Source organism: Octodon degus, unplaced genomic scaffold (assembly GCF_000260255.1).
Source record: "Octodon degus isolate 3935 unplaced genomic scaffold, OctDeg1.0 scaffold00012, whole genome shotgun sequence".
NCBI classification, from domain to species: Eukaryota; Metazoa; Chordata; class Mammalia; order Rodentia; family Octodontidae; genus Octodon; species Octodon degus.
In genome coordinates this window covers 22,905,624-22,918,082 of record NW_004524588.1, presented here as the reverse complement: position 1 = coordinate 22,918,082, position 12,459 = coordinate 22,905,624, and the positions used below count along the sequence as shown (strand labels likewise).

Below are 12,459 nucleotides of genomic sequence, written 5' to 3'. Positions count from 1 at the left end.
GGAGAAGGGGTTAGTCTCCCCCACTTACCCTGGAGAAGGGGTTACCCTGGAGAAGGGGTTAGTCTCCCCCACTTACCCTGGGACAGGTGCGGCAAGCCTCAGCCAGGTGACCAAAAAGTTCACTTACCTCTACACACATTTTCTGACTCTAAACTTATTCTTGTTCATTAAAAATGTCTCCCCTGCTCATAATATTTAAATCTTTTGAAATCTGCCCATTCCAGCTATGCTGAATTATGTGCAGTAGTGTTCTATACGAACACAAAACAATAAAAGTAGGAAGCATACGTAAGCCATCCCAGTGACACTCCAGATCCACCTCGGTGTACTGCGCAACACTCTCACGTGTAAGCTTTCCGAGGTTCGGCCCTCCAGTTGGGAAGCAGGTGTTAACGTGAAATTCACCATAATTTGATGAGGTAGAAGTGCCCAACACTGAGCACAACACCTTCTACCTGATCACTGACCACTAAATCCTTATCATTTCAGCACTATTATTTTGTTTTACCTTGTAATCTCTGAAGTAGATAAATACTGTTGAAGCTACTCACACCAATAACTTTTTTTCCTATTTAGTTCACATGTTTCCTCAGTTATTTTGATAAAATCCAGTCTGCTGTTTTCATTAGTAAGGAATGACCTGCTCTGGGTTGAGTGGTACTGGCCACGTCACAGGGATGAGTGGCCCGCTCAGTGCACCTACCGACCAAGTACTTTTTAGCACATCATCCTATAAAATATTCACAATAGTAAGACTTGTCTTATCATGCTCTCTATAAAGTAAGAAACTTTAGACTTAATAGGTTCAGAAATTTGCCTCAGGCCTCAAAGTCTTCACATGCAAGAATGAGAACTACAATAAAGCTCTTCTGATTCTTTGTCCAACTCTCTTCCCTTTAGATCAATTTTTCTTGCAGCTTGCATAAAAATTTCCTAGGCATCTGGTACGAAATACAGAGTCTAGAGCTCTAATCTTAGAAATTGGAATTCAGTCGCTCTTAGGTAAAGCTCATTAAGTCTGCATTCTCTTTACAGATACGCCAGAAATTTCACTGCTCATCAAACTTTGAAAGACACTAATCGCCTTGCCTTTATGTCTAGCAATCCCCCATCGCCAGGTGGGCTTCCAATTAGTGGCATTTAACAAAGATGAGAAAGCAATGCAACGAAAGTCTGTTTTTTCTATACATTTAGAGCATTCGTTCAGAAGGGTAGTATATATGATTTTGTAATGATTAATAATGTCTTTCACATTTCAATATCTTAAAAGTAAAAATGTGTAAAAATATTAATTCAGCAATTACACTGACCTATTAAGCTAGTAGAAGTTAGCCATTTGCTTAAATCTATACCATAACACATTGCCTCCTAAGCAATACACGAGGCACTTGAAATATAACAGTGAAAAATTATAATTCCAGCCCCCCGTACCTAAAATACAAGGAGAGAAGCTGTAATTAATAAATTGGTTGCACAATCATCCACAGAAAGTTTTAACTGTGATTTTAACTCTAAATAAAATGTACCTGGTGCAATGAATACAGAAAATATAGTGTCCCTGCCTAGTCACGGTTGACGAAATAGCTTAAGAAAGTGAAGCTTCTGTAGAGGTGTGTGCTGGGAAGCCTGAAGTGCCAACTAAGTGTGATGAGGAGAGTGGAGAGCTGTGTGTGAGGGACAGAGTTATAAAGATGGCCGACAGGGAGGCAAGCAGGAGGCGAGCTGCGTAGGAGGTGGGGAGCCGGTAGAAACAAGGAACCTCTCAAAACACGCCTCCCCACTTCAACACATCCCATCGTCCTTGCCACCTCCTGAGGCAGTTCTTGAAGTCCTCCTTAGGAGATTTTCAGCTGGGCTATAATGGCCACCCAGTGTGCTGAACTGATTCACAACATTTACCTTCCATGGTCATTTTGACTTTGAGGAAAAGCCGGAATTCACACGAGGTCACATCTGGTGAACGAGGGGTGGATGAAGACACACCACAGTATTTTTATGGTCTTGCTTTCCCTGGCAGCACCATTAGCATATTTTTTGTTACACTTCATAAAACACACTTGTGAACAATGACTTCCAGAACTGCCTCAGAAAGTGGCAAGAAGGTGTGTGCTTGAAGGGGGATTAGCGAGAGTGTATCTTTTACTCTTAACATTTTTTAACTTAAGCTTTTATTTTTTATTCCAATCACCTCTTGTATGTACTAAATGTGGAGATTTTCCAAACAGTGAAAATAAAATATTTTGCTTTTTAAAAAGTAATTACAACCTCAGGCCCTTGTGCTTGCCAGGCAAGCGCTTATTCTACTGAACTCTCTCCCAGCCCCTCATTTCTCAGTTAGAGCCTCTGACTCCTGGGAAGAGCTGATTATTCCTGTGGGGTTGCAAACATAAGGAAAGGGCCGCCCACATTAGGTCAGTGGTCAGTAAACAAATCTAAGAGAATCCTGCACACCGTTGAGGGGCCCGAAGGCAAGGGGGCACGCAGTGAGCGCATGAAGTGCTACGTGAGGCTGGACTCCACAGGCCTGGCGTGTGGTGTATCAGTCAATATTTTCTTGTAGAAAAATAAATACATTGTCAATAATCTGCAGTATGCAATAAAGCAACCATTGTTGAATTCATACCATTTTTAGTGAAATTCTGTATCATTTCTATTTTTTTTACTATCTTTATTCTCTTTAAAAAGAATCAAATCAGAAAGAAGTTAAATAGATAATAACATGCCTTCACAGTAAGTGTATATTGTAAATCCACATAATTATATCCTAAAGGTAAAAACTTGAATAACTAGTTGTTAATATGCATTAATAGATATTAATCGGTAATTTCCTACAGAAAATCTAGTCATATCATTGACTATTATTTATCAAAATGTTTTATTATTTTTCAACTCAGTCTCTACAGGGTGGCCTTTTGGATGGTAAATGAGTAAACCACATGATAAACATTTAAAAGCGACTTATTATGTCCTGAGTTGTCACGCCTATTTGTCTGACTTAGCCTATTCTTTCAGACAGTAGCTACGTCTCCTCCTCCTTTGGTGTTAGGAGGACACGCTTAGGCCTTCTTTCCACGAATCACCCCGTCCTTGCTTCCCTGCGCCTTTGCGTGTGTCTAGAGGGGCCTGTTCTCCAATACTATTTACAGGCTTAAAAAAATAGAGCTGATGCAGGATAATGTAGTATGCTTGATACCAAATTTTCACTTTCGTTTTAAATGGTTTTTGACAAGGATTCATTTACTGTTTCAAATCTCATCAAGCTTAATTTTCTCTCCTGCAATTTCTGTGAGAAAAACAGCAAGATAGTCCTGAAAATCCAACAAAAATAAGAGCCAACTGCAAACATGTAGTGTAGGACAAGGTTCAACTCTAGGTGCAGCCATGGACTCAGTGGGTCTCAGGGCACCACGGAGTGTCTGGTAGCTGACCTGGGAGCCTGGAAGACCTGCGCTCAGGCTGAGTGTGTCTTGCTCATGGGGGCCCCTCCAGAAGGGTAGCGTGGCCGCCTGTCCCAAATAGTGGTCTTAGTGTAGTCAGACTTCTACCGTGGCAGTTGGCTTTTCCCATGATTCGTCCCAGCAGTGCTGGGGTGAAGCTCAGAGCTCACTAAGATGCTGCCCCTCAAGTTACATAGCATCACTTCCACCATTGCCTACCAATTGCGACAGCTGCAGAACAGCTCAGATTCTGGGAAGTGCAAGATGGGCTCAGCTTTGCTCACACAGAAAGGAAAGGAAGGAAGGGTGGCCCTCTTAGCCACAGTCCAGCAAAGTCCTTCATGCATTCCTCAGATGACATCTCTACCTTTCTATGTAATTTTGAATGGCTTTTCCCTGACCCACATGCTTTCTGTCTTTCTTTATCTTCTATCAATAGAAACTATCTCCTAGAGTGACAGCAAATAATCAAGGATCTTTGCTTCTTTCAACAAATCAGATTTTATAATCACATCTATATTCAAATCTCAGCTGTTATACATAGCAGAACAAATTTGGCAAGTATTCCTCTCGTTGGAATGGACTCTGATTCCCAGTGCCTAACATGAAACCACATATACAGAATGACACTGACTGCCTATTCTTAACTAAACAATCTCCATTAGCCTCGCCATTAAATAGGAATAATAATGTCCACCTTAGAGTGGCCTATTGATAGATAAATAAGTTAATGTCCAGCAATAACTTATAGCACCAGACAATGAGAGTATGGTAGCCACTGTTATACTTATAGTTAATATCATAGCTAGTTATTATAGACACTTCTCTGTTACTGTCAGCAGTCTAAGTTGTCAGATACCTTCTTAAGCACCTGGATCCAGCTTATCTTCCTTGCTACATCATTAACCGCTATTTTAATGGGTTTTGATATTGTTGAGCCTATTAAACATATTTTACATAAGGCCTAGACCTTGCCAACCTTAATAATCATGTTCTCCATTTCACTCCTGAAAACCAAAATGTCACTCAAAACTGCCCTACCCTTAACACATCACAAAGTCTGTAATTTCCCTTCACAATACAAGCTCCTACTACCGTATCAGTCTCCCATGGTAACCCACACTCCAGACCCCCCTCGTGCCCCCTTCACCAGTCATTCAGGCTTGCCCTTTTCTCACCTCACCACCCCTTCACATCACGCACATCCTCGGCATCTGTAATGATAGACACTCACACACTGCTGAGCCCCTCCAGCTGAGTAGATGCCCCGACTCCTTCAGTTCTCACTTGCCCAGCCTTGCACACTTGGCCAACCTTGCACACCTGGCAGGCTTTGCACAATTTGCCAAGCTTGCACACTTGCCCAGGCTTGCATACTTGCCCAGCCTTGCACACCTAGCCAGCCTCGCAAACCTGCCCAGCCTTGTGCACCTGCCCAGCCTTGTGCACCTGCCCAGCTTTGCTCACCTGCCCAGCTTCAGCACCTGGCCAGCCTCATGCACCTAGCCAGCCTCACACACCTAGCCAGCCTCACGTACCTGACCAGCCTTGCACACTTGCCTAGCCTTGCACACTTGCCCAGTTGTACTTCAAAATAACATAACAGTCTGGAGTCCAATCCTGTTCCAAATGCTTTACGTTCTTCTCTCCTTGCTTTCTCCTGTCACCTACTCCCCCAGACCTCCTTGTTGCTGCTCCATCCCAGGGCTGCCCAATATTCCTTTCCCACAGGTCCTTTCTTCTCCCTGTCACCTTCCCAGTGGAGCGAACAGCCCCTTTTCTCACATCAGTACTCCCTGCCATCTCCTGCTGCTGCTTCTCAGCCAAAATGTTTGTCCTTCAGCTTCTAGAACTGCCATGAGCCCTGAAGAGGCAGTGAAACTTTTTTTCTGTGTCACCATTCTTTCTTACAACAGTCCCAAAGACGCAGCAGTCTTCACCAACTGCTCGGTCTCTGACACTAAGTCACGTGTTAACTCTGTGACATCTTCTTCAGTTCCAACATCTTCAAACTCCAAACCACAAAATCCGGAGAGCACCTGACTATGGGAGAAAGTTCCAGCATAATATTTTTATTCAAAATAAAAACCTTTTTGCATCTTCAATTGTTCATGTTGTTAGAAAAGTGTCGGTAAGAAAACTGACATTACTTTAAGCCACTAGTTATCAATACCTACATATTTTAAATGCTATCAAAATAACTATTTAGGAATACTGATAGGTTTCTCCTCAAATCAGATCATGGTTATTCACTGAAGATGAAGTCCACTAATGCCCAGATTTATCAAAGCTGTTCTTTACCATTCTTTCATCATCAAAAGGCAATTAGCTTCCTCTGATTCCCTACCCTTCCATACCTACAAGAAGCTAATTACAGCCTCCTTTAAATTCCTTATAGAACTTTATGTATGCCTGACATAGATATATATGCTTCCTTTTTCTATACCATCATCATTTCAAACCCTTTTGTATCTCTTTTGTTGGGATTTAGGTGCTTGATAGACTACACCCCAGTGCTTGTACATTGTAGGCTTTTTGAACCTGAAATTAGCCCATCCACTACTATCTGCTTGAATGAATGGAATTGTTTTCATTCTTTGTAGCACTGCCTGTCATTCTCTGATGCTGCCTCTGTAAACTGTGATTGATTGCAACAGCTGTAGTTGATATTGACATTCACATCCTTGTGTCTGCTTTTAATTATTTTTTCTTTTCTTATAAAATATAATGCTAATTCGCAGTTGCCTCTAGGTACAAAGTGTCAGAAAAATATTGAATCTATAATTAAGTTCCCTCCAGAAATCCTAGAAACCAATTTGCAGCCCATAACTTCTTGCTGTCAATTTTCATTACTGAATACATATTTCATTAAGATGATTATATAGTTTGATGAAATCCACATTGGAAATACAATTTCTTGTGGCTTCTAATGGTCCGCACTTAACCTTATCCATTGCCTTTTCCCTATAGGTCCCCCAGGCCCACCAGGGATAGTAATTGTTGAGGAAATCACTGAAAGCACAGCCACACTGTCCTGGACTCCAGCCGCTGACAACCACAGTCCCATCTCCTCCTACAACCTGCAGGCTCGCAGCCCCTTCTCCCTGGGCTGGCAGACTGTGAGGACAGGTAAGAGATCCAGGGGCCTAGCTTTTCAAGGTCAGTGAAGACTCAGGACATACGAGAACCTGTACTGTAACATCCTGTAACTCAGTTGTGTCCCAAATTTTCTGATCAAGGAGATTATGGGGCCACAGAGGAAAGTGATAGATGATGTAGAGTGTGCCTAAGGAGAATCACATGGAGAGAAAACATTCTCTCAGGCTTTCACAGAGAGCACATTGGTCAAGCAATAGCCGTGACTCATCCTCATGGCTGACACTCACAAAGGATCTGCAAACTGCGGTACAGGGTTTCAGGATAAATCTTGAATGGATCTGACTGACCTTATCAGATACAAAAGTTACATTTCTTGTTATATAGGTCTTGCTTTATCTTGGTCTTAATCATCCAGCAGAAAAGAATAAAAGTGAGGTATAAAAAGAAAAGCCATATTAAAATGATAAGATGTAAAAGGCTCAAGTCAAAAATTTTTGACATTGCCAGTCTTATAGAAAACCCACTACTATTATGGACTACTGGACTATATTGGACTATTTTGCTGAATTCATGCACTACAATATTTAAATGACAATGGTATACCCTTCTCTGACAAAACTAAACAGAAAAGGGATACAAATGAACAACCATTTTGTATCTGTAAATTCAAAACATTTAGGATAGGTATGCAGCTGCTTTTAATTCAATGAATAGAGAGATTTTTCTGATAGTGTTTGTAGACAGGATATCATGTCTGTATCTTGTACAATGAATAACCACTAAGACCACAATACGCAATGTATTAATTGTTGAAACTGTACTAGTAATCAGTCTCATTGCTATTTGCTGCTCAGTAAAATTATTTTTAAAAAGATCTTTTAAAAAAGAGAGATCTGGGGATGGTGGTTGGACACAGAACAACTTCCTACCTCTTGAGGTAAATCTGTTAACAGGCTCACTTGGGGTGCTTTCAGATTCTGGAAACTTATCCTTATTTATCCCAAGAGTGAATACTGCTCAGTTCTTTGCATAAACCTGAGAAACACAAGCTCCCATGCTGTCCTCTTTGCTCAGTTCCCAAAGAGGGACCGCATCTTGTTTACTAGTTGAAATAATTTTAGAATCACATGGATGTTGCAAAAATAGCAGACCTACTCCTCAGATTGTCCTGATTATAACATGTTACATAACCATCATATAATTCGCAAACCAGGAAATGGACGTTGGGGCAACATTGTCAAGGAATGGTCAAGCCTCACCTTGGGGTCACCAGTTCAACAGGCAATTTCTGGGGAAGTACAGTTCTATGGCAAACTTAGAAGTTTTGTAGTAGAGATTTCAATAACCTCTGAGATGAGAAGTAGAACACTTCCATCGCCCCAGTTCCTTAAGCTGCTCCTTTATTGTCATACATGGGCTTTGTATGTAAAAAGAAACCCAGTGTAAGTTATGTTATTTGAAACAGTCCAGTATTTTAATGTCTGTTATTAGGATTTTATTATAGTTGTTTATTTATTTATTTATTTTCATGATTCTAGAGATTTATTTATTTATGTCCTTATTTATTTATTTTTGTCTTCTTGAGACAGGATCTCACCATGCAGCTCAGAATAGGCATGAGGTCGCATTGTAGTTCAGGTCGGTCTTGAACTCACAGTGATCCTCCTGCCTCGGCCTCCTGAGTGCTGGGATTACAGGCATGTGCCACCATACCTGGCAGCACTAGGGATTTAATCCAGAACCCTCATGTTGATCTACAACCCTAATCTTTTTAAACATTGCCTTAATTTTAAACAGGATAGGTTGTCCAGGCAATGCTTAATTTTATTTTAAACAGGCTAAGCTGCCCAGGGAATTTCTGTCTCATTCTCCCAGAGTACTCAGGATACAGTTTGCCACCACACCCAGCTAGTTCCTAAATTTTAAATATTATCTTTGTCCAGAATGGTTTTCTTTGTTGTAAGACCAAAATCTTCTTCTTTCTCAAAATGGGGTCATCCAGTAGGAATATGTAAAATCACTCTCAGCTGGTGGTTATCAGATATGTATTTAATACAATATTTGAAAACTATATAAGAAGCTAAAGAAATAAATAAGACCCAAAACGTTCAATAGATATTGTGAAATGGAAGAGAATCCTCAAAAGGAAAGAGAAACTGGAATCAGGGAAGGGAGAAAAGAAGGAAGGCAAAAGGGAAATACATATATCATATATATATATATATATATATATATATATATATATGACTGTTAAGATAGTCATACTTCTAATTACATTAACTTGTTGAAAAGAAGTATTTGTGCCTAATATTGTTTGATCAGTTTTTTATGCTTACATCTTGTAATCTGAACAACTACTTTGAAAAAAAAAATACACAATACACTAACCATGGTTACTCTCCTACAATCTTGTTTTGAAATTTTATACCATTGTTTTTCTTGTTTATTTTTCTCTTCCTTAAAATAAAAAAATTAAGACTCTTGAATGTCATCTTCAGAACAGTTGTCAATCCCAGTTAAGAATGTGTGCTTATGTTTTAAGTCAGAATTGATTTATTGGTTTTTAAGGCAAAAAGCAAGCATCAGTATAATATCTGAATGCAGAAAGAAATTCAACCAAGGGATTAGTCCATTTGTGCCTTAGATAAATATAATTTGAGCAGAAAGTTAATTTGGTATAAAGTTTACAATTAGAGAGCAAAGTATATTTATTTACCTGCAAAAGTAATCTGAATTTTACTGATTTCAGGGTTGTGCCTTAGCTTAGGCCTCAGCGTGCTTACCTTTGTTGTGCACTATGCACATAGACCCACACCTCGTGATACAGACGTATGCCTCACTTTCTGCTTCATTGCAGCCTGGTAATACCACAGCAGACCCAAGAAACCTGGGGAAATCTGTGGCGATGGTAGATTCAGGAGAAACACAAATGTACGGAGATTCAGGAAGGACACAAATTTGCAAGACACAAGCTGATTTGCACAAGAGTTCTTCTAATTCCGCCCCAGTGCTCCCGTGCTACCCTTAGTGGCATAGCTCCAAACTTTGACTCTTCCATATCTAGGAAATGGACTCGATGTCAGCTCTGGTGCTGCGCACCACCTGTCCCAGCCACAGCAAGCCTTCTAGAGCTTTCCATGGTATAAACCGAGCCCTGAGGCCATAGGTTTGCCATCACTGACCTAGCTATCCTCCAGCCTCAGGCTATATTCCTGCTTGCTCTTGCAAGTGACCCCGTCAGCTACTTCAAAGCCCATATTTCTTCTGAACACATGTCAACATGTATAAATGTCTATTTTATGGCTGCAGTAATTCAGACCATCTTAGATTTTACTAACTGTAGCTACTTCCTTTGTTACTTTCATTCTCTGATTCTTGTCTCTCATTTTCTTTCTTGCCCATCTGTTTCTACTTTTTTAATGTGAGAATGTGTTCATGAGTGTGTAAGCATGCACACACCTGTAGTGTCTATGGATCGAATGTTGTATTTATCTCAGAAGTACCTATTCTAAATGTGTGTCTTTATCCTTCTAATATAATGTTAGTAACACATTTATATTGGGAGCTATTTTCTAGTTCCTTAAAGTCTTATTGCAATCGTATGATAATAAGTAAATGAATTGTCTCATGAATACATTCCTGACCTATTTTACCCTCCCCACCCTTCAGAGTGCTAGGTATGTAGCGGGCTGTTGGTCTCTTAACTTAAATCAGTATTAGTCAAAATAAGTGCTAAAATAGAAATTTCTATTAAGAAATTTCTATTATAATTTAATTTCTAAATTTCTATTAGAAATTTCTATTTATTTCTTTAAATAGCATTTAAAGCGCTTCAAATTCCTTTATATACCAAAATGAATATGAAGAAGAGTGCATTCCTTATATTTGTTGAAGTAAAAAGTTGCATGGACTTTCAGTCTAAGCACACTTTACAATAGATTTATATATACTGGCTCCCACAAATGAGACTCAAAGGAAAAGATGATGATTCATCCTGAAGAAAGTATGAAAACAACTATAAGAGATGTTTTCATTTACAAATCCCTTTCTAATGAAACAAATTCCCTTTAATGTAGAATAACCTGCTTCTTCAGGTTATTGAGCAGTGTTACACAACTTGTGTCTCCTCAACAGTTTCAAAGCACCTATGTGCATAGAATTGACTGGTCTCTGTTTACCCAATTCAGCTATTTTCAAACTACCTCTCTACCAGTCTATGGGCGGGTTTCTGAATATGTTCCCCATGGGTCCGTTGATTAAATTTTTCCATTTAGCAGGGTATTTTGTATTATATTCAATAAATTCCTGGATGGGATTCTTTCAGGAGACAGATATTTCCACAAGTCTTTCCCTAAGTCAGTCAGTGTGAGGTCCTCTGCTGTCTGCGATAGTTTGCAAGTACTATCTGAAATACACTTTGCCTGAAACTAAAAGCATGCTTACTGGGCCGGGGAGATAGCTCAGCAGTCTACGCACCTGCCTAACAAGTGTAAGGACCCAGGTTCAGTGCCCGGTACTGCATGCTGTGCTGCTCAGGGAAACTGGGTGTGGTGCTGCCCGCCTGTAATCTCGGCCCGGGGGAGGCTGAGACAGGAGGATCACTATGAGTCCAAGCTGCATAGTGAGACTCGGCATCAAATAAATAAAAGCGTTATTTAAACAATGCTTACAGAGATGTTAGAAATAATTTCTTTGTTATAACTCATCTATTATCTTTAATCACCTACAATTTTGCATTTAAAATCAAAAATCCTGTTTTATAGCACAAAACTTTGTTGCTAACTCATTTCACAATGCTTCATGGATTATAATATCTCCAGTTCATGTTTTCTACAATTATTTTATATCCCTGATAATGGACATTGAATTTAGACTTTCCAGAAAAGCTTTTGTTGTGGTTTTGCTTTGTTTTGTTTTGGGGAAGGGCCTACAGGGTGTTCAGGGTCTCACTACTAGATTGGACCCATAGTGATCCGCCTGTTTACAGCTTCCCAAGAGCTGGGATTAAGGCTTGCGCCACGACGCCCAGTCTCAATCACCATCCCAGCATGCCTCAGGGGTTGGGCCTGCACAACAGGCCTGCGGATTGAACCCCCGGTCCCTGTGCCTGCTTACAGGTGTTTAATCTGCTGAATTATTTGACCAGCCCTAGAAAAGTCTTTTAATGTGACTTTAAAGAGTTTAGAGGGGCCAGGAAGATGGCTCAGTAGAATAAGCACTTCCCTGGCAAGTACAAGGGCCTGATTTCAACCCCCGATTCCACCAAAAAAAAAAAAAAAGTTTAGAATGTGCTTTGAGGGCACATTGTCATGACCTATATTAGTGACCACGGGAATATAAACATGTGCAGCCCTGGGAGGAGGGACACTTGCACACATATTCTAGCATAAATCCTTCGATAATTACATGCAGGTTCAAACAAAACTTAACTGCAGGTTTTAATTACACCAGGCAATTGGACTCTGCTTTTGATCATCTAATAAATTTTATTGAGAACTTTAAAGATGGTATTTTAGGTACTTGGGATGTATTGATGAGCAGAAAAATCAGCAACAAAATCCCTACCCTTACCTCATGGGTAAGGATAAAAAATAAGCAGAACAATATAATTAGGCCAATTGTATTGTATCTAAAAGACTGATGAATGTTGTAGGGCAAAATTATATTGTAGGAAGGGGACCAAAGTTACTACGGAAGGGCCATATATTGGCTTTGATGATATATAGAATGGTAGAGCCTGGTTTTATTACAAATAAGAAAATGCTATAGGCTTGCTTCATGAAAAGAACAGAAATTTAGGGGTTTTGTTTTTTAGGTTTTTTGCACTTTTTCTGTATTGCACATGTTCACTTTGTCATTTTGTGCTCACATGACCCAGAGAGAGAGAGAGAGAGAGAGAGAGAGAGAGAGAGAGAGAGAGAGA

The 12,459-nt window shown here is 40.0% G+C and overlaps 1 protein-coding gene across 1 annotated transcript in view; it reads left to right on the top strand.

The window, feature by feature from the left end:
* The window catches only part of Cntn5 (contactin 5), a 499,129-nt gene that overhangs the window by 429,611 nt on the left and 57,059 nt on the right, over window positions 1–12,459 (top strand). Inside the window, exon 14 of the mRNA XM_004626235.1 lies at window positions 6,408–6,566. Within this exon, the coding sequence (XP_004626292.1) occupies window positions 6,408–6,566 (159 nt within the window). The remainder of the gene's footprint in view (window positions 1–6,407; window positions 6,567–12,459) is intronic.